The sequence below is a fragment of the Diabrotica virgifera genome, chromosome 9 (genome assembly GCF_917563875.1).
Source record: "Diabrotica virgifera virgifera chromosome 9, PGI_DIABVI_V3a".
Lineage (NCBI taxonomy): Eukaryota > Metazoa > Arthropoda > Insecta > Coleoptera > Chrysomelidae > Diabrotica > Diabrotica virgifera.
The window spans coordinates 189,081,813-189,105,834 of NC_065451.1; the positions used below are offsets into that span (position 1 = coordinate 189,081,813).

General features: G+C 34.2%; 1 protein-coding gene across 3 annotated transcripts in view; it reads left to right on the plus strand.

Moving 5' to 3' along the window:
* The window catches only part of LOC114339714 (carnitine O-palmitoyltransferase 1, liver isoform), a 167,744-nt gene extending 149,125 nt beyond the window's left edge, over positions 1 to 18,619 (plus strand). For all 3 annotated transcript variants that reach the window (XM_050662700.1, XM_050662701.1, XM_028290386.2), the window contains 3 exons: positions 5,661 to 5,790; positions 11,417 to 11,728; positions 16,491 to 18,619. In XM_050662700.1, coding sequence (XP_050518657.1) covers positions 5,661 to 5,790; positions 11,417 to 11,728; positions 16,491 to 16,583 — 535 coding nt within the window. In that variant the 3' untranslated portion in view covers positions 16,584 to 18,619. The remainder of the gene's footprint in view (positions 1 to 5,660; positions 5,791 to 11,416; positions 11,729 to 16,490) is intronic.
* The last annotated feature ends 5,403 nt before the right edge of the window (positions 18,620 to 24,022 follow it).

Here is a 24,022-nt window from a genome sequence, read left to right on the forward strand (position 1 = left end):
TAGGAGAAAAGGAACATTGGAGAAACGTTCTTCAACGAATAATAGCAGCCATTAAATTTTTGTCCACGAAAGGTCTATCCTTTTTTGGTTCAACAACCAAATTATTTACAAAAGGAAATGACATAGACAGTGAGTCGCATTTAAGATGAAGACATCCCTATATTTTGACTATCAAAATAAATACCGATTTGAAATTTTGCACAGTCATGCGGGTTGAACGTTCACATTTTTTAAGATACTCAGCTGAAATTTAAATTTTAAACGAAGCCTACAAACTCCACAAACAGGGTAAATTTTTGATATTTTGCTTCGCATTAGATATCGGAAAATTTATTTGAAAAAGATGTTCCAAATATTATTCCAACCCCACATACCAAATTTCATGACACAATTCGCACTTTTAGTGTTTTAATTATTTTGTAGTCAGGATCCTAAAAGTTAAAATTGGCTGGCCCGAGATGCATCTGACGAGGGTCCTGACTACAAATAAATGCTCAAAAAAACTAAAAGTGCAAATGTTGTCATGCAATTTGGTATGTGGTGTTAGAATAAGACTTGGAAGTACTTTTTTAAATAATTTTTTCCGATATCTCTAACGCGAATCAAAACTTGGAGAATTTACCCTGTTTGTGGATTCGCAGTTAGTAGGCCGCGATTAAAATTTAAATTTTGGTTGAGTATCTTAAAAAATGTCAACCTTCAACCTGTATGACTGTTCAAACCTTCAAATTCTATATTTATTTTGATAGCCGAAATATAGAGCTGTCTTTCTGTCTGAAATATAGAAATTCATCTTAATTGCGACACACTGTATTTAAACAATGTTTAATTGTTTACATATTAATTTTATACAGTGCGGTGGAATAAGTGTTCCCCCCCTGTTAACTTGTTTATTTTAAGAATATAAGCAAAACGCTCGGACAGGTCGATTTTTAAACTAATCATAGTATATTATAGCATCAACGTTTCGAACTTTACGCGATCCCTCTTCAGGTAACAGGCATAACTTTGATTTTTTTAAATGGTAAAATACATCATGTGGCATCTCATTTAACAGCTTTTGAAATACTGATTACAAAAATGTATAGTACTTTAATACTTTTTGAGAGCGTAGGCGCAAAATTTCGGTCGAACTTTTTTTAAACGTATTTATTTTTTTCGAATACTAAGAAAACTAATAAGTATTTTTAAAAAATTTAAACGCAGGATGAAAGATTAGATTATTACCGAGGGCTGACAGTCCGTTAGAATAAACAAAAAGTTTCTTTTGAATGATATATTTGAAATTAAAAATTACACTAAATTTCCTCTTTTTTTCACCACTGTGACTTATTAAAATAAACATTATAGGAGTTCTCAGGAACTTTGGACCATCGAGAATACTGTAATATTTCATTCTGCGTTTAAATTTTTTAAAAATATTTATTAGTTTTTTCAGGATTCGAAAAAAATGATTGCGTTTAAAAAGAATTCGACCGAAATTTTGCGCCTACGCTCTCAAACAGGATTAAAGTATTATACATTTTTGAAATCAGTATTTTAAGAGCTTTTAAATGAGGTGTCACATGATGTACTTTCCTATTTAAAAAAATCAAAGTTATGGCTGTCACCTGAAGAGGTATCGCGTAAAGTTCGAAACGTTGATGCTATAATATACTATGGTTAGTTTAAAAATGAGCCTGTCCGAGCGTTTTGCTTATATTCTTAAAATAAACAAGTTGACAGTGGGGGGGGGGGGGGGTTAACACTTATTCCACCGCACTGTAGTTGCAAGTTATTTTTATTATTATTAAATCATATTTAGGGGCCCGAAAATTGTATAGTGCCTCGGGTCTGATTTGAAGTAAAATAGGCTCTGTGTGTACTAGAGCTTTTATCGGATGGTTGCATTTCAATAACATGCTCTTTCTGTTCTTTCCAAGTTCTTCCATTTAGATTCTGCTGTGTAACTTCAAACTGGGACTGCATACAACATCACCGACCTAACGTAGGCTTGATATGATTGGATCTTCTTGGAGGGTTGGACCTAAAAATATACGAAAATAATCTCCTAATCCACCTAGTCTTCGGATTAGGTGTATTCTTAAGTATTTGACTGATTCTTCTGTTTGGATAACGTTTCCACTCATTGTGAGTTCAACTATTGGTGGATTTTATAGCTGCGTAAAGATGATGAATTGCCTCTTTTCCGCGTTGATTTTTATGTTCAATTTATCCGTGAATTGTCCGTCAAAATTGTGTGTCATGTTATACCTGACCTACGATAATACATGAAATATTATTCTACATTACAAACGTGCTTATTTTACACTTTCACTTTTATGTACAATTATAAAAGTATACTACTCAAAAACATCACGATCTTTACCGTACTTTTTATAAAAATTAGTAATTATCTAAATTTCGATAACTACTTTTCTATACAGCTTGTCCTGTTATTATTATTATATGAGAATCTTTTATTTTATCATCATTCTCTTCTGACAACAGAAGGTCTATGTGATAAAAAAATAAAAATAACTTTGAGTTTTTTAAGGACCACAATATCCAACTTTGGGCTCAATATGATCTCTAGATCGATTTTTACAATGGTTATAAACAATTAAATAGAGTTTTGTAATTTTACCTCAAATATTATTTTGCAATATCATGGTAAGCAAAAAATCAAAAAAATGTCTTTACACTAAATTGTTAAACTTCAAATTAAATTAAATTAAAAATTAAAATTTAACAAGTCGCCGAAATCTTTGCAGAAAACATATACTTTCGTTATACAATCATATAATAATTATTAGTACATTCTTTCACGGTTTTTGCTGTAAATTTTAAAGAACCGCTTGGATTGACATGAAATTTGGCATACGCATAGCTAACATGTCATAGAAAAAAAGTGATATAGTGCCGATGTGTGCTTTTGCCCTGGGGGTGAGTTTCACCCATCTCGGGGGTGAAAAAATATATGTTAAAGTTAAGTTCCGAAATAGATAAACTGACTAATTTTAAGCAACTTTTGTTCTATAGTTTTTTCACCAAATCAATACTTTTCGAGTTATTTGCAAGTGAATATGTTCATTTTTTCAACAAAATAACCACGTTTTTAGACGGTTTTTCGCAAATAACTCAAAACTTAGCATTTTGTCGAAAAAACTATTCTTAGCAAAACTATAGCCTATAAAAAAGTGAAAGAAACGGTGTATACAGGGTGTTTCATTAATAATTGTCCATATAGTAACTGGAGAAACCTTGTGGAAGCACAAAATACGAAGATTTAACCTAAAACATTTAAATAAAATGTGGTTCCTTACTGAGTTACAGGGTATCTATATCTAAAAATGTAAAAAATATTTTTTGCTCAGAATTTTAAAACTATTCGACGTATCCTTTTCATACTTGGCAGGAAGTATAGATATTGTACATACTACTAAATTATGTTATACAGACGTTTCTGGCTATTACCAGAGGCGTACGACGGGGGAAAGTGAATGGTTGACCCTTTCCAAACTCTACGCCACTGGCGGAATTGCTATTTTAGTTCATTTTTTGGATTCTCCAATACTTTCTTTGAAAATAAAATACCCTTCATTCGTAACGATAAAGTCATTAATTTTCGAGATATTTGAAGTTAAAAATGAAACGACACGGTTTTTTTTGATTAATGTATTGTGTCGTTTCATTTTTAATTTCAAATATCTCGAAAACTAATCATTTTATCGTTACGAATGAAAAGTATATTATTTACATAAAAATATTGGAAAATCAAAAAATTACACTAAAATAGCAATTTCGTCAGTGGCGTAGAATTTGGGACGGGTCAACCAGCCACTATCCCCTGTCGTACGCCTCTGGAAGTAGCTAGAAACGTTTGTTTATCTTAATTTAGTAGGGTGTACAGTACCTACACTTTCTGTCAAGTATGATAAGGATACACCAAATGGTTTTAAAGTACTGGGTACAAATAATTTTTAAATTTTAATCATATGAATCATATCGTAAATTAATCAAAATAACTGTGCCGTTTCATATTTAACTTCAAATATCTCGAAAACTAATGACTTTATCGTTACCAATGAAGATTATATTATGTACGTCAAAAGTATTGGAGAATCTAAAAATGGCACTAAAATAGTAATTCCTTCGGTGGCGTAGAATTTGAGAAGGGTCAACCATTCACTATCCCCTGTCGTACGTACGCCTCTGGTAGTAGCTATAAACGTTTGTTTATCATAATTTAGTAGGGTGAATAGTAGTCACACTTTCTGCCAAGTATGAACAGGATAGGTCGAATAGCTTTAAAATGCTAAGCAAAAATAATTTTTAAATTTTTAGATAAAACGCCCTGTAACTCAGTAAGGAACCACATTTTATTTAAGCGTTTTAGGTTAAATCTTCGTATTTTGTGCTAAGGTTTCTCCAGTTACTATATGGACAATTATTAATGAAACACCCTGTATGTTATGTCTATACCTAGCAAAAGCAGAGTTATAGCTAATGAAAAATAGGTTCATATTCAAAAAATTCCAAATAGAATAATTCAATGTGAAATATCCAAATAATGAAGCATTCTTGGGGAAACACATTACACCTTTTTTAAAGTGTTTAAAAAAAGCTTTATTTCTGTTTTTATAAAAAAAATTTTTAGCATCAAATGTAAGCAAGAAGTGACTCGTTCAAGCCCTTTTAATTTTCCCGATTTCTTACCAAAAAAACGGGACCAACTTTATTTTGATCGTAACTTGTTTACTTTTGATGCTAAAAATTTTTTTTAAAAAACAAAAATAAGCATTTTTTAAACACTTAAAAAAGTTAAATAGAGTTTCCCAAAAAAAATGCTTCGTTTTTTGGTTATGGCACGTTAAAATATACGATTTGGAATTTGATGAATATGAACCTATTTTTCATTAGCTATACCTTTGCTTCTACTAGGTACAGTGACCTAATACATACACCAAATTTTTCACTTTTTTACGTGCTATATTTTTGATAAGAATTTTTTTCTATCAAATACTTATTTTTTGAGTTATGTGCGAAAAACCGTCTGAAAACGTGTTTATTTTGTAGAAAAATTAACATATTCACTCGCAAATAACTCGAAAAGTATTAACTTGGTGAAAAAACTTTATAGAACAAAAGTTGCTTAGAATTAGTCATTTTATCCATTTCCGGACTTAGTTCGAACATATATTTTTCACCCCCAAAAGGGGGTGAAACTCACCCCTAGGGCAAAAGCACACATCGGCACAATATCACTTTTTTTCTTTGACTTGTTAGTTATGTCTATGCCAAATTTCATGTCAATCCAAGCAGTTCTTTAAAATTTAGAGGTTTTGCAATATTTTACCTTTAAAGAACGTACTATAAAAAAATTCAGATACCTGGTTTGCCACAGTCCCGAAAAGTTTTTTTTTGCTTACTTCCCTGTACTATTTATTAAGTTTGTACTCCATTTATTATCTCTGATGTTTCTAGCGTGGAATATTTCTCATCTGGTATTATACGCCGAAGAAAAACAAGTCTATGACATTAACATCTAGCCAAAATAACCAGTAAAGATCAAAAAGAGCACAAATAACAATAACATTTATTATAGCTTTAGCTCGTTTAGCTTCAACTTTAGCTAGTTTGGTATTATGGAAGTTTCCAATGAAGTGTTTTTATTACAGGGAAGGCAGAACTGAAACTCTTCGACCTCTTAGTATCCACTCAGTGGCTTGGGTAAAAGCCATGGAAAATAAAAACTCGTCTGTAGAAGAGAGGGTTAAATTGTTAAAAACTGCGTGTAAAAACCACCAAGTAAGTTACTACTTTTAAATATTATTTAGGATTTTTTCTTCTGATTTATGAATTTGAATTTATCCTTTGGTAGTCAATGTGTATGTGTAGCCTACAACCAACTATTTCGCTGATTCTACTTCTGTCGGTTTTCGGCGCCTTACCAACAAAAGAGCTCTTGTTTTTATGGGGCCAGATCGAATTACTTTATTCGTCCATGTCTTAATCCACTCAATATAAAGTTACAGTCACCGCTACGACCGTCACGTCGTCAGGGTAACCAACAAACTGGACTAGCGACATCTGTAGACGCAGAATCTCATGTTCCACAGGAAGAGTACCAAAACATATTCTTCTGGAATACCCGAACTTATATTGAAGTTTTCTCCCTGGTTCAGATATACTCTCCTATCTTTTAACTCTCTATCACTCAGATTACCCCTTTCAGCTCCCGAAAAATCCCGCCAGAGGGATGTCATCTGGAGAAATAAAGATATGAGGCTGGAAGGGAAAGTACGCATATATAAATCATGTGTAAGACCGATCGTGACGTACGCGATAGAAACAAGATGTGACACAGCAGAAACCAAGAGGATACTGAGAATTTCAGAAATGAGACCGTTGAGGTCAATAACTGGGAAAACACTGAGAGACAGAATACCGAACGACAGAATAAGAGCTCTCTGTAACATACAAAACATAGTACGGTGAGGAAGACAGAGAAGAAGAGAGTGGAATCATCATGTGACAAGAATGAACAGCGAGAGAATGTATAGCCAGAGATTCGAAGCCAACAGGCAAGAGACCAATAGGAAGGCCCTTTAAAAGATAAGATAGCTGGCAGTCAACATCACAGCTACGAATACAAGCTCAAAATTGGTTAAGAACAGGCCAAGAGGCCTAATATAAGAAGAAGAAGAAGAACTAAGCCGACGGCTTTTTTACATTTAGTACGTCATAAATCAGTGTTTGCTAGTCTAGAAGTCCTTCATCATTGCATCAGTTATTGAGCCTGAGTTAAAGGTTGAAGTCTACATATACAGGGTGTTTGGTAAATAATGGGCCATAGCTTAACCTTACATTCCTGATGTTAAAATAGGTCGATTTAAACTAACTTACTTTAGTACGAAAGTTGATAATAACCGAAATACAGGGGTGTCAAAGTTAAACTTTTATTTTATTTATTTTTGAAAATTTCCTGACAGGCATGGGACAACAACACGAAATTTGGTAAGTGGTGCTGGTACTGTCCACCCTACTAAATTATGTTAAACAACCGTTTCTGGCTGCTACCAGAGGCGTACGACTGGGGAACGTGAATAGTTGGCCTTTCCCAAATTCTACGCCACTGGCAGAATTGCTATTTTAGTGCAATTTTTTGATTCTCCAATACTTTCTGTGTAATTAACATACTCTTTATTCGTAACGATAAAGTCATTAGTTTTCAAGATATTTGAAGCTAAAAACGAAGGAGCATATGTAATACATTAATCAAAATAAGTGTGCCTTTTCATTTTTAACTTCAAATATCTCCAAAAATAATGACTTTATCGGTACGAATGAAGAGTATATTATTTGCATATAATGTATTGGAGAATCTAAAGGGAAGGGTCAACCATTCACTTTCCCCTGTCGTACGCCTCTGGCAGTAGCCGGAAACGATTATTTAACATAAGTTAGTAGGGTGTACAGTACCTATACTTTCTGCCAAGTATCATAAGGATATGTCAAATAGTTTTATAGTACCGGACACACATATTTCTTAAAGTTTTCAATAAAGAATAAATTATTAAAAAAAAAAGAATACTTTAAAATAATTTGACATATCCATGTCATACTTGGCAGAAAGTGTAGGCACTGTACACCCTACTAAATTATGTTAAATAATCGTTTCTGGCTACTACCAGAGGCGTACGACAGGGGAAATTGAATGGTTGACCCTCCTCAAATTCTACGCCACTGATGAAACTGCTACTGTAGCATAATTTCCAGATTTTCCGATACTCTTTTGCAAATAATATACTCTTCATTCGTAACGATAAAGTCATTGGTTTTCGACATATTTGAACTTAAAAATGAAAAGGCACACTTATTTTGATTAATGTATTATGCGCTCCTTCGTTTTTAGCTTCAAATATCTCGAAAACTAATGGCTTTATCGTTACGAATGAAGAGTATGTTATTTACATAGAAAGTATTGGAGAATAAAAAAATTGCATTAAAATAACAATTCCGCCAGTGGCGTAGAATTTGGGAAGGGTCAACCAGTCACGTTCCCCCGTCGTACGCCTCTGGTAGTAGCCAGAAACGGTTGTTTAACATAATTTAGTAGGGCATACAGTACCAGCACCACTTACCAAATTTCGTGTTGTTGTCAAATACCTGTCAGGAAATATATACAAAAATAAATAAAATAAAAGTTTAACTTTGACGTATTTCGGTTATTATCAACTTTTGTACTAAGGTAAGTAAGCTTAAATCTACCTATTTTAACCTCAGGAATCTAAGGTTAAGCTACGGCCCATTCTTTACCAAAAACCCTGTATGTGTAGTGAGGGAACCATGCCGTATGTTTTAGAATTCCAAGGTCACTATTCTGAATGCCTGCCTCGTCGTACCTCGATCGCCACTTCGAACATCACGAAGATTCTCGTATATGCGCCATCATTCTGTCGATTTGCGATCACTATAAGGGATACATCGAAGATAAGCTTTTTCGTTACACTGTTCTCGTCTTAGATCTGAACGTCCCGATCCGTAACTCTATATGAAAGCCCAAGATGGCGGAATCTACAGGACTCTCCAGCTCTTCGTAAACCCCTTAATAAGAAATAACTATCTTTGAAGGACACGACCTCTGCAAGTTAATGCAACACACAGTAATTTGTACGTCGGTTTCTCGGAAGATCACTTCAATCATGCTTCTCAATAAGGGTTACATCACAAAACAAAACGTTTTCGGATTAATAGGTAATCCATCATCAGTGTTAAGCCAATAGCATGCATGCGTGAGCCATGTCGACTCAATTGAGTTGACACACAATTTTCAATATGTGAGGTGCATTCCTTGCATATCACATCCACGTGGGTTAGAGTCCTGTGTTGCCCTGGGTTATATCCAGGAATATTTGCAACATCCTTCTGTTTTATTAAAAATATGTAGTATCATTTAAGATCTTGAAACTTTTAAAGGGTTCTTACCCATAACTTTTTGGTAGCTCACGCATGCATGCTATTGACTTAACACTGATGATAGATTACCTATTAATCCGAAAACGTTTTGTTTTGTGATGTAACTCTTATTGGGGTCTTTTAAATATACCTTTTACAAAGGATCTTGTATTTTTTGTGTTTTATGGTATACAGCCAGCTACAGGAATTTTATTTTCCTCGTGGACTTCCAATCCAGGTTTTTTATGCCATATTTTTGGTAAAGCCAAATTTTTGATGTCGTAATTACACATGATTTTCTTCAAATTAGTTAAAGCGCGCCATATGTTCTCGTAGCTTGCCTTGTCTGCATAAGACTTCCCGGTCACCATATACAGCAAAGATCGAGGGCCGTCTTCTAATCGCAGTACTCTTTCAACTTTAGTCTGCTGAATTTTTAACTCATCCAAACGACCGAACTTTTTATTGAATACGGACGAGATACCATTAGCCATCTCGAGGTCTTAGTCAACACCGCAGGCTAGGGAGACGATTTCCGGGACACTAAAAAGCTTCTGTTGAACTTCTGTGGTCACTTCGAATCTAGCCCCTCTCTTTCTGCGTAATTTGACATAATTTCATTAAAACTTGGTCGGCTGTCATTAATCAATTTACAAACGTTTTGAAAGAAGATTGACTCAAACCTTCGTCCTTGGTCTGAGTGGATCCGCAACAAACAAATCGGCTGAAGAATTCTTTAACAAGTACCTCTTATAGACTACAGGCCCATGTCCAAAAAATGGATGGGTCATATGAACCACCAGGTGACGTATATAGGACGATATAAGAGCATAAAATAATAAGATTCAGCACTATGCCGTCACTTTTGTAAGCTGTCCAACTGAGTGCTGGTGAGAATTCAAAAGTGCAGGTAGAGTGAGTACATTTTGGTCATATATTTTTGTACGGCATTTTTACCATCGATAGATCCATGAAAAATAATAAGAAAGCGCGCAGTGCCGTAAAAAAAATTGTGCGCCTCAAAGTTGGTAAATTTTTTTGACGTTCTGACAATTTTCAGGGTAAATTTGGTCATTTCATTCTGTACGGCATCAGTTTCATACTGTTTCAATACAGCTTCTAATCCATTATTCCGCAACGCCGTACAAAAATCATGCGACAAGGGGAAAAATTGAGGGTTGCAATCCCCTCTCTTTCCACGTCCGGGGGGTGATTTGAAACAACATAAAATTAATTTATTTTGAAAGTATTTTATGCATAGATAATATTTTTTTACATGCCGTACATTTTCGTTGGTCCAAAGGTTTGTAGGGGAAAAAACTCAAGGAAAAATCCATAGAACGAAATGTAAGAAAAGTCCATATAACGAAATGTAAGGTGAAATTCATGACGATATTTTTTATACGGCATTTAGATAGTTTATTTGTACTTAATGCAATAATTTATAAAAAGTTAATGCCGTTCAAATCTGAAAGTTCATATTGATAAAAGAGTAATATAAAATAGATGTTATATTTATTCACATCATTACAATGAAACAAATCAATTATATGCATGTATCAATAATGTTTGAAGTATATATTAAACCAAAAAGTATACAAAACTGTCGATACTGGAATTTACAGTTTCATTTCTTGGACATTATATACACACCCTTTCACTTCAGTTAGACGTCATAATGATTTTATCATATTATCAATAATTGTTCTCTTCAAAAATATGTTAATACCGTACAGTATCAGATGACCATAAAGTACTAATCCCTTAAAATGGTAGCGTAATTTTCATCAGCCTAAAAGATATGGTCTGCATCAAAATGCACGGTATCATTTTTTCCTAATTTATTTATCTTAATACCATTTAAAACAAGGGAAAAATATAGAAAATTGTTATATTTTATTAATCTATGAATATTTAAAATTTTGCAATAATTAAAAAAAAAATCTGTTTTGTATTTCTCTACTATAATTTTTTTAGAACAGTTTCATTTGAACGGCAATACTATATAACAATTGTATTTTACAATATCATGTTAAAAAAAAGTTGCCGTACAGAGTCAAATGATTTTACAGCTTTATAAATCAAGTATACCACGAAATTAAGATAATTATTAATATACATTCAAATGAACAATAATTTTTTGACTAATGAATAATATTTTGGAACTGAAGCCGTACTTTTTCAAATCACCCTCCGGACCACGCAAAGAGAGGGGATTGCAACCCTCGATTTTTTCCCCTTGTCGCATGATTTTTGTACGGCGTTCTCAATAGAACCGTTCTCAAACCTTTTGCAGAATCTTCGTAATACCAAAGTGTTCACCTGATAAGCTTTTTCGTTACAGTATTAAGATTCAATATTAATTATTATTTATTTTTTTGATGTTTCGATCATCTTATCGGTAAACGATTCCAAAATAAAAATTTGTATCTATATTTTTTATTATTGGCATATTTTCGAAACCATTTTTTTCTAGGTTACCTCCCAAGACGCGATGTGTGGCAAAGGTATCGACAGACACCTCTTCTGTCTGTACGTGGTCTCGAAATATCTAGAAGTAGACTCCCCCTTCCTCCAAGAAGTGCTAAGCGAGCCGTGGCGACTGTCCACCTCCCAAACTCCTCACGGCCAAACGGCTCGCTTCGATCTAAAGAAACATCCCAAATGCATTTCGGCAGGAGGTGGTTTCGGACCGGTTGCTGACGACGGTTATGGTGTGTCGTACATTATAGCTGGAGAAGATCTGCTGTTCTTCCATGTATCGAACAAAGAGAGTTGCCCGACCACGGTAAGTTATCATTTTCGTTATTTATTTAGCGTATGGCTTACATCACAGAGTAGGTAGTTAAATTTAGGTTTGTGCATTATATAATACATTACAAACAGATGTCCGGTTTCTTTAAATATTCTATTGACCCTTCGGTTGCCATTACAAAACCTATAGGGTCGCCTGTCTATGCTCTACGTGGGCAGCCCTGTACTATGTGCCTGATCGTCTGTCTTGCGGCGCCGCAGTCACAAGAAGTCGAGGGAAGTTTACCCCATCTGTAGAGGGAGTGGGCGCATCTTCCACAGTTTGTTCTGGTTCGATTAAGGACTGTCAAAATCTTACGGGGACGTTCAAATTCACCAGGTTTGTCTATGATGTCCAGTAGAATACGATAATGCGGATCTGTCTTACTTTCCCATTCTTCTCTCCATCGGGCATTTAAGTCAAAATTTAATTGCTGCAGCGCTTGATGGGATTTTAAGGGAGGTAACCTGGATCGGAGACGGTTTCCAAGAATATCGGGGATGCCGTTGTGGACTGGAAGTCGACGACTATCCATAATTATGTTGTATTCTTTATCGAATGTATTTATGTTCGCGGCGTAGGTTGGGTGGTGCTATGTTACTAAAGGTGGGTAGCTACATTGTAGGAGTGGGCATAATTTTGCCTGTTATCATACGCATAGCACGGTTTAGCTGAGTGTCGACCAGGTGGGTATGCCTGCAATTTAACCACACCGATGAACAGTATTCTGCCACAGAATATATCAGGCCAAGAGCAGAGGATCTAAAGGATGATGCTGTGGACCCCTATGTAGTTTGTTATTAGAATACACTCGTAATTCTCTGTTTGTCAGCCTGTTGTTGAGATGAAAAATTGATACATACTTCAGTTTTTGTAGTACTTGGTTATAATCTCCATTTCTTAACGTATTCGCTGATAATGGATAGGTCATTGGTAAGAGTGATTTTTGTAGTTTCTAAAGATTGGAGCTTGTTGCAGGGGTTCAGTCGAAGTCGTCAGCATATCCAAACTTCTGAGATTCGGTTGCAGGCATGTGAGCAATGTAGAGGCTGAAAAGTAAAGGGACAAGAACAGAACTCTGTGGAATGCCATTATTAACCTTTATCTGTCTACTCGTCTTCTTTCCCATTATTACCTGGACGGTTCTGTTTGTCAGCATGATACGGGCCAGTTTATATATCCCTGTCTCCAAACAGTATCATAAATATGCTGCTGTTAGATTTATGAATGCTGTTGCTGTTTTTGTTTCTTTTGAAAATTAGCTTATATTATAAGATATCTTAGTGACAAGACTTCTAGTCTGCTTGTTCAGTGGGGATATTTTCAAGTATCATGTGACTAATTCTGTTGCGATGAAGCTTTTCTAATAGTTTATATACCATATTACCATAGCAGTAGAGCTAAGGGGCGATAGTTTTCTGGCTTATCGTTTGGTTTGCCCGGTTTCCGGATTGCAATTATCTTTCTTCGCTTAAGTGAGAAAGGAACATTGCGTGACTGAAGTATATCAGCACTTAGAACATTGCAAGCCACGGTTTCGTGTATTGTATGCACCACTGTGCATCAGGAACTCAGGCTGGATGCCATCAATCCCAGGTGCTTTACCTGGGGCCTGATTCCAATTCATTTCGATGTCGCAATTTAATTGCGAGTCCGCCATGACAGTCGCAATTTATAGCGATTCTTATTCATTTCGATATTAGTTCCAACTGGGGATATTAACGTTATCATTTTGACACTGCTCAGAATTTGGGTTGGTCCTCCTGTTTATTGGATTTATTGGCTATGCAAACACCGCAACGTTTGTTGATAGTCTGGGCAAATTATCGAAAAAATGTAATTTTGGGAGAAGTTATTTACCAGCTATTTGATTGCTAAAATCGAATCTTAAGATTGCATATATTAGTAATATGGTATGACAAGTCCGCAGAAAGGGTGTTATTTTATTTATAAACAAATTGGCACTCCTAAATCTTTTTTTTTTTTCAATTAGTGCTCTGTAACTCCAAAGACTTTTCCTTTAAACCAAAAACACTCAAATAAAAAGTCACCGCAATTTAGTTCTGCACAAAGCTATTTTTTCCCGATTTCCTTCAACAAAAATATTTTTCGGAAAATCCGAGTTTTCCCAAAAAAATCTGCAATTTTCAATTAAAATTTTAGGAAAGTAATTATTTATCAATAATTAAATAAATTGGTGACATGAAAGATTTTTTATAGTAGATTATATATCAGGAGGCCGGCGACAATCTAACCAATAGTTTAGCAATAATTAAAATGTTAATTAAAAAATTTCGGTCGACATAATAACCAGAAAGATTATGATACACCAGAATAACTATGATTTTCGTATAAAAAAGCACTACATATACCTATTCAACGTACTTTACACAATTGAAATTGGACTATTTGAGCAGTCTCAGTAATGTTATAAAGAAACAATTTTTTGACTTATAAACAAATGGAACCCCTCAGAAAATATCAGATTAAATTAAATTAAGTTAACGCTGTTAAAAAGGGCACGGCTTCTTCTTCGAAGAAAAAACAAATCTAATTGAGTGGTTCCAGGTATAACCGGTCAAATTTGACCGGCATTTGCGACAGAGTTATAAACAACAGGATTTCAATTTTTGAACCATTACCTTTTTATTCCGGTCCTCTTTGTACATACAAATTTTCATATCTTCAAGATACTCATAACAAAAAAGATTTATGTCACCAAGTTATTTAATTAATGATAAATAATTACTTCTAAAATTTTAGTTGAAAATTAAAGATTTTGTTTGGAAAACCCGAATTTTCCGAGGAAAATTTCCGCCGAAGGAAATTGAAAAAAAATATCTATGTGAAAAATTTAATTACAGTGAATTTTTATACGAGTGTTTTTGGTTTAACGTTAAATTCTTCTGAGTTACAGAGCAATAATTGAAAAGGCTGGTGTCTCAGACAGAATAGCAGCAGAAATCACCAGTGCTGTAGAAGGTGTTGGCATTATTATGGAAGATAATAAAAGTAAGGTAATTGACAGGATTAAAATACGTCGAGCACGGTTGAAAAATTGTACAAAAGCCACAGAAATTAGCTTCACTCAAAATGGAAAAAACGCGGGGTTATTTTTTGATGGAAGAAAAGACAAACCAATTAAGCAAGAAAAACGAGGGAACAAATTTTACAAAAAGACTATACCTAGTAGAAGAGCACATTTTAATAATAGAGGAACTTGGATTAACCTTCCTAGGGTATTTAATTCCTGCTTCCGCAACAGGTGAAGCTATAAAAGATAGCATAGTGGAGCATTTTCAAGGTGACAATCCTTTGAACATTTCCAATATAACAGCTATCGGATGCGATGGAACTGCCAAAGATTTCGGAGCGCTAATTTGTTTATAAACCAAATAGCACACTTTCTGCGGACTTTGCATAGCTATATTACTAATATATGAAATCTTAAGATTTGATTTCAACATGTCCAGTAATAAAATAGCTGGTACATAATTTTCCTTGTTTTATACTAATTTTCCCGGATTATTACCTTACATCTTTCATTGAGTTGATAATTCACGAACATTCTCAATTATTATATTTCTAATTTAATACTATTCTATCTAATTCCTTCAAAACCAGCAAATTTCCATAAAACCCAGCCATATTAATACCTTTTGCTTTAGTTTTCCTTGCAAGAAACAAACAAAACACATCTCCTAAACTAAACCTAACCTCGCTTTCGGCCATTCATTCATGTCCGTGTCACAATAATTTCGACTCGAAATTATAATAGGTTTGTTCTAGCATCAGTTTCAAACGGTTTGAAACCATCAGCGCGAGTAGAGGGGATAGCACTGGTGACTGTATTATGTTTTCTCACTGACCAACTGTTTGCTGACGGTTTCTGACTAGTTTGACTGTTTGCTAGAACAAACCTATTATCAACCACTCTTTTGGAGTCGCTATTAATTTCGATAAGTCGCTATTTTATGACATCATTTCGTTAGTTCAACTAAAAGCCACAAGGCTCGCACAGTCGCATTTCAACGTCGCCATATTGATTGCGACTTGTTTTCAGTCGAAATTTGAATTAGAATCAGGCCCCTGATTTCATTTCTTTCAGCGCATGGCTGATTTCACAAATAAGAATTCTTGTAGAATATTGAGTCCATTCTATTCGTTTGTTTTAATGCCCTTAAGTCTCTTTTAACCATGGTAGTATGTGTTCGATCTCGTGGAACTCTGGATGCAGATATTATATGGAAGGCAAACTTGTTGGAAGACATTTTATACTCTCTATATTCCAGTTGGTTACGAGCTAATTATGCAAAAAACAAAATTAATAATCTATAAATTACTGCAAAAATAAGAGTTTTTGTAATGATCTCGGTCAACTATTTATGTATCTTAATTTAGAAACTTTCAATTGAAAGAATTTTTAAGATCTATAACTTTTATTTGATTCATTTTTCTCTAACACCATAACACCGTTGTGAATTTGCAGAATTCCCCATTATACAGGACTTGTTGTTTAACTAATCTACAAAGGTTATCATCAACAAACTATTTTGTGGGAAATATTGGATAAAGCACTTTAATGCTAAATGGAAACTACATCGGAAAAATGCAGTAAAAAACTAATTTTTCAGTGACTGACACAAAACTTCCCCTTCTATATCTATACTTTTCATTAAACTTTTTTATTTGATTATTAAACTTCTTGATTTGAGTTAAAGATCTAATTTCAACTAACTAGATTTTCTGTTTACAGGATTGTCACCGTTTCGCAAGGAACATCGAGCGTGCTCTTGCGGACATAAGACAAACCTTCTTGGATTTCAAAGCTCAGAGCGGGAAAAAGTAGAAGTTTTGAAATGAATCCTAGCGGGAATCCCATCCGATACATATATTTTACTACAAAACAACTTTACATAACATCATCTCTTTGTTTTACGATATTGTTTATCTAAATATTTATTAAGTAGATATTTAAATGTTAATATTTGAGTCGGCAATAATTTTTCGAGTTATTGATTTGCTTTTAGCTTTTGACTAATCAATTAGTAACTTATGACACCTGTGCTAAAATGAATATAAGACGACAGACGGTTTTAGAAAATGGATAGACCTTATTTGTCACCAATAAGATGTTATCACCAATATTATGAAGTTTGAATACTGGCGTCTCGATTTCACCATATAATTGTTTAACATTTGGGCTTGAAGATCGAAAATCTTTGTTAAAAAATCGCAAAAAAAATTTGCGCTATTAGGTACCTTGTGGATCTTTCACTCATATGTCTATTGTCTCTAAAAATAATTTTAAGAAATAGAGCACTGTATTCCACATTTTAAAGTAGAGTACTTTAAAATTTTGATATTACTGTGTTCTAAGGTGCGTTTCTAAGAAGACTTTTTTAAGATGATGAATTGATGAATACATTGAATGAGTATGATCATCTGTTTTGCTACCAAACAATCATATCTAATCAAATTTTCTATTAATAATTTCGGTATACATCACGAAAAATTTAGAAAATAACTGATATGATTGTTACGACAAAGCAAGTGTATGAAATAGTTACTTTTCTGTCAATGTTGGTCTTTATTCGCCAATGTTCAAGTTCTATTATTCTATTGTATCAATTTTCTAACTATAAAATGATTTTTGATACATTTCAGTAACCAAAACTGAGTCTGCATTGAGGTGGTTGAGTTGATGTAGAATTGTAGATTTTCGAGATATAGACCAGGACAAAAAGAAACTATGTGATCTTCACAATTAAATCTTCTTCTTTTTTGTGTAGACACTGTCTGTTTTTCAATGTTCCTCCAGTAAGTTGTCATTCCATTTTTTTCGTGGTCTTTCCACTGATCGTCTTCCTATTGGGCAACCGTCTCTCGCCGTCCTTACGACCCTATTTGTTGTCATTCGGCTTATGTGGTCGTTCCATTCTACTCTTCTGTTTTTCACCCAGTTATTAATGTTGTCCACCTTGAATCTCCGTCGTATATCTGCACTTCTAGTTCTATCCCATAGTGTCTTACCATCGATTTTTCGAAGTGTTTTCATATCTGTTGTTTCTAGGATTCTTTTTGTTCCTTCACAATTAAATCGAAAACTATAATTAATGTCAGTCAAAAAGAACAATATAAGGAGTGAACTCTTAATGATGTTATTTATAATTGATCTGAAAAGTTGTCCCGTAGATTTCAAAGAATTTTTTTGTAATATCAAAATATTTTCATCCTGCTATGCTCAACGCTGTTATTCTCTCTGTGTAATGTTCCCCTGTAGAATACTCATCAAAGTATTAATCTGAGTGAAAGGATTTCAATTTTGAGAATAGATTAAAGTTCGAGGATACTAAGTCTGGAGAATAGAGAATAGTACATATTACAGTGATAACAACAAAGATAGGCCGTTTAGTTCAGAAGGTAAAATGCAGTTTTCACAACTCTTCAATACTGTCGAAATCATTGACAACTATAGCATTGAAGGGGGTTTCTAGCTGAAAAGCAAACGGCGTTTAAATCTACTGGCGATTTCAATAAAATTTGTACTGTACTGTAAAAAGTACTGCACCATTTGCTTTGAAAATTTGCATGGGCATTTATTGTAAAAAGAAGTACATGTAAAACGATTTTTATAAAAACATATTGAAAATTAAACGATTTATGCACCATCTACTCATCATCATCCAGCCTCAAAAGTCCACTGCTGAACATAGGCCTCCTCCCCTCGTTTCCAACCCCATCTATCCTGCGCCGCCCTCATCCAGTTTTTATTTACCTTTCTTAAGTCGTCAGTCCATCTTGTAGGCGGTCGACCGACGCTTCTCTTGTCTTCTCTTGGCCTCCATTCCAATAACCTCTTCGTCCATCGCCCATCTGTCATTCTGGCTACGTGTCCTGCCCATCTCCACTTCAACCTGGCTATCCTCTCGATGACGTCAGTCACCTTTGTTCTTCTCCTGATTTCTTCGTTTCTGATTTTGTCTCGCAGAGTTATTCCTAACATTGACCGCTCCATTCTTCTCTGCGTGACTCTTAGTTTGGTAGCCGAGGCTTTAGTTAAGGTAAGTGTTTCTGATCCGTACGTCAAGACTGGGAGGACGCACTGATCGAATACCTTTCTCTTTAGACATGTGGGTAACTCACTTTTAAAAGTTTCTCTCAGTTTTCCAAATGCTGCCCACCCAAGACCGATTCTTCTCTTCAGCTCATGAGTCTGGTTATCCCTGCCAATCGTAATTTCATGTCCCAGGTATTTATATCTATCTACGAGTTCTATTTCCTTCCCACCAATACTGATGTTCTGGTTGGGTACCAAATTTGTCATTATTTTTGTTTTTGAGATGTTTATATTTAAACCAACATTTTCTGTAGCTACAACGAGTTCTTGTACCATCTCTCTTGCCATACCTAGATCCTCAGCTACTATGACTATATCATCGGCGAAACGTAAGTTGTTTAGGTATTCTCCATCTATTTTTATTCCCTTTGTCATCCAATCCAAACTCTTGAAAGCATGTTCTAAGACCGTATTAAAAAGTTTAGGTGACATTGGGTCTCCTTGTCTAACCCCCCGTTCTATTTTTATGCGATTACTGTTAGTATGTAATTTGACAGTGGTTGTTGCCTGTAAGTATATTTTGTGTAATAATTTTGTATACCTATAATCTAGCCTGCATTCTTTAAGCGCCTGTAATATTTTGCTAAGTTCAACTGTATCAAAGGCTTTATGAAAATCGATAAAAACTAGAACTAGGGGTTTATTGTATTCCACTACTTTCTCTATCAGGGTTTTTATACTTTGTAGATGGTCATTTGTTCCGTAATTTTTTCGGAATCCTGCCTGTTCTCTTGGTTGATAAGTCTCTAACTTTCTTTCCATTCTCTTAACTATTATTCGCGTAAATAACTTATATAAATGGCTGAGGAGGCTAATCGGTCTGTAATTCTCTAAATTGGCTTTGTCTCCTGCTTTGTGTAATAGAATCATAGTAGCGTTGTTCCAGTCTGTTGGAATATTGGCGTTGTGAAGGCAGATATTGAAAAGTTGTTTAATTTTTTCAAGTAGTATATTTCCTCCAATTTTTAGTGCTTCTGATACTATTCCATCTTCACCTGGGGTTCGATTATTTTTCATTTTCTTCAGAGCCTCTTTGATTTCTGATTTTGTTATATCGGGCATTAAATCCGATCCTTGATTTAATACTCCAGTTTTTACTGTAATTGGAGGTTGCGCATTGTCATCTTTTTTTCTTGATTTGTATAACTCTGTGTAGAACTCTTCGACTATTGTTAATATTTCATCTCTGTTTGTAGTTTCTTTTCCAGTTCTGTTTCTTAGTTTGTTGATTTCTATTTTTCCTTTTTGTACGCTTACGTTCTTCAAAACTTTCATGTTCTTATTTTGCTCTATTGCTTGTTTTGTTTTTTCTACATTGTAGTTTCTTATGTCTTTTCTTATTGACTTTGTGATAGTCTTATTTATTTGATTTAGCGCTTCTTTGCTGGAACTTGTATCTCCTTTCATCTGTCGTCTTAGTTCTATAAGGGTTTTAGTAGGTTGACTTAGTTTTTCATCTTTTTGGTTTGTTGGACAGTATTTAGTTTGAGCCTGTTGTATTGTGGTGATTATTTGCTTGTTCAGTATATTAATGTCTGTTGTTGTTGTATCTTTCAATGTATCATTAATATATTTTTCCACCTACCTCTACCGAAAGTATACTTTTCCGGACCTGATTGTAGGGAGCAAAGTTGTACTTTTCCTCCCTAGGGAGGAAAATATTTTTCCTCCCTAGGGAGGAAAAGTAAAAGTGACGTCATAGTATTTCATTCATGAAATATAACTTATTGACGCCCTGTATAATATCTATTTTCTATTACGAAGTATCTATACATTTTAACGTTTATTTATAAAACACCCTCTATTTTGCAGAATGGTAAAAAACAGTAAATTGTTATTTTGATTTAACAATGTTTACATTAATAATTTGACTTATATTTGACAGTTGACAGTTACATTGTACCTACTTGTTGTTTTAGTTCTAATAAATTTTGTTGGTTAGTTACATAAATAAATTAAGTAAAAATGAAAAAATTACTTGTTATTTGAGGAAGGTGGAAAAACCATATGTATAACATGGGAGTAAAGTGCCTTTTCCTCCCTTGAATGATTACTGCCCTCCGCTACGCGTCGGGCAGTAAACTTCATTCTCGGGAGGAAAAGTTACACTTTCCTCCCTTGTTATACAAATAGCTATTTCCACCTACCTCTACCGAAAGTATACTTTTCCGGACCTGATTGTAGGGAGCAAAGTTGTACTTTTCCTCCCTAGGGAGGAAAATATTTTTCCTCCCTAGGGAGGAAAAGTAAAAGTGACGTCATAGTATTTCATTCATGAAATATAACTTATTGACGCCCTGTATAATATCTATTTTCTATTACGAAGTATCTATACATTTTAACGTTTATTTATAAAACACCCTCTATTTTGCAGAATGGTAAAAAACAGTAAATTGTTATTTTGATTTAACAATGTTTACATTAATAATTTGACTTATATTTGACAGTTGACAGTTACATTGTACCTACTTGTTGTTTTAGTTCTAATAAATTTTGTTGGTTAGTTACATAAATAAATTAAGTAAAAATGAAAAAATTACTTGTTATTTGAGGAAGGTGGAAAAACCATATGTATAACATGGGAGTAAAGTGCCTTTTCCTCCCTTGAATGATTACTGCCCTCCGCTACGCGTCGGGCAGTAAACTTCATTCTCGGGAGGAAAAGTTACACTTTCCTCCCTTGTTATACAAATAGCTATTTCGAACTCCTGAATATTAGTTGGTTTTACCCATTTCTTTGGGTGTTTCTTATTTATCATTTTGAGTCTTTCCTTTTCGATCGATATCGTTATTTTAGCTCTTACTAACCTGTGATCACTGCTTGTGCTGAACTGGTTTAACACATTTACGTCTTTAAATAATTCTTTTTTATTTGTTAAGAAATAGTCGATTTCGTTCCTTGTTTTTCCATCTGGACTTTCCCAGGTCCATCTTCTGTGTTTTTTCTTTTTAAAGAAGCTGTTCATTTGATAGAGATTGTTTTCCAAAAGAAAAGTTAACAGTTGTTTGCCTCTATCATTTCTGCCTTCGCTTCCAAAATTTCCCAATATTATTTCAGAGGGGTCTTCCTTGGTACCTATTTTGGCGTTGAAATCACCGCCTATTATTAAGAAGTGGCCAGGATTTTCCTTGATTGCACAGGATATTTGGTCGTAGAATATTTGGCACCATCTACTGGCACCGTGAAAATAAAAACATAGCTTGACTGCTGCAGTGATTGGGACTAATAGAGATCCTGAAACATAAAATTTCAAAGTTATTGTTGAAATATAAGTTATTTTCTATACCATCAACTACAGGTTTTTTGATCGGATAAAAAATGTCAATTTGGTGGTTTTTGAAACTGAAAATGTTTTAGCTAATTTAAAAAAAAATCAACACTATCATTTTTCCAAATTTTAATATTTTTCAAAAATCCTAGTTGATGGTATAGGGAATAACTTATATTTCCGTAATCACTTTGAAATTTTATGTTTCAGGATCTCTATTAGGACCAATCACTGCAGCAGTGGAGCTATGTTTTTATTTTCACGGTGCCAGTAGATGGCGCATAAATCGTTTAATTTTCAATATTTTTTTATGAAAATTGTTTTACATGTACTTTTTATAATAAATGCTCATCCAAATTTTCAAAACAATTGGTACAGTACTTTTTATTTTATAAATTCCCAAAAAAATTATATGAATTTCGTACTTTTACACTAGGATAGCCCCTTAACAGTCTTATACATCGCCAAAACATATTCAAGTCTGATTATAAGTCGAGAAAATTATGTATGTACATCAAATTTGTTAGTTTTCTGTACTTTATTTAATAATGTAATTTAATGATTTTATTAATTGTATTAACTGTACCAGTAATAACACTTTAATGATTGATATAAAGGAGAAGTTCATGACCAAATGTTGCAGGTTTAACATTTTGATCGAAACTATTGAATATCTTCTTGGCATCTACAGATGTCTTTTTAGATTTGTATATCTGCCAAATTTGAAGTATATACAGGAAAACAGAAGGTGCATTTCGATTCTAAGTAAAGTGTAAAAAACTTACTCGTCAACTATAACAGCTAGAGAAATTATTGTGATGATCAAAAATGATTTTTATCGAAAATGAGCTCCTTATATCGGTTCATCAACTTATTCATATTGTATGCATGCCTTGTTGGAAGGAAGTATAAGCTGTTTAATATCCCTATCAATGGATATGGCGAATAAATTTTTTTGTGGCATTCTCGAAAAATTATTGTGGACTTATTGTTATGCAAAATCAATGCAATGGTGACTTAGATTTAACCGAGATTTGTTGTAATGTTATTGTTTATATGGATTTTTCTGGTGATTTTTGTACGTGTGTACTACTGAGAGACAAATAAAGCATGATCATGTTTCAACAGAAATAAAAGTTTGTTTTAATATTTTTTAGCTACATTAATTTATTAGGTACAAATTAAAAATAAAGCTCATAACTTAAAACTTACAACTAAGAATCAAGTTCCTAAAATGTTATGTGTATCCTATATTACTATATGGATGTGAAACCTGGATCATAAAGGTTAATTTTGATGAACAAATTAAAAGCCTTCGACATGCGGTCATGTAGAATACTGGAGTAGCGTTCATAGACCTAACTGCCGCCTAAGACAGTTAACCATCAACGGCTGCTCGCAAAACTCTACGAAACTACAAAGGATTTTCGATTAACAAGGTTAGTGAAATGTCTTCTCCAGAATAGACGCTTCTACGTAATGCTCCAGTCCAAGAACAGTCGGTGGAGGGACCAAAAAATGGGCTCCCACAGGGAAGTGTCCTCGCGCTAATTCTCTACAACATATACACCAACGACCAACCCATACACCAACAAACAAGGCAATTTATTTACGCTGACGATACAGCTGTGCCAGCTCAGGAAAGGACCTTCAATGAAGTCGAAGTGAAACTGACAGATGCCCTGGAAGACTTGGCTCTATACTACGATGAAAACCATCTGAAACCCAATCCCACAAAAACCCAGGTATGTGCTTTCCACCTTAGAATCAATCATGCCCGAAGGCCGCTGGAGGTGGAATGGCGTGGTCGGATGCTGGAACACAACGAGACGCCAAAATACCTCGGCATACGTCTGGATAGAACTCTGTCATACCTATACCACTGTCAAGAAGAAAGTA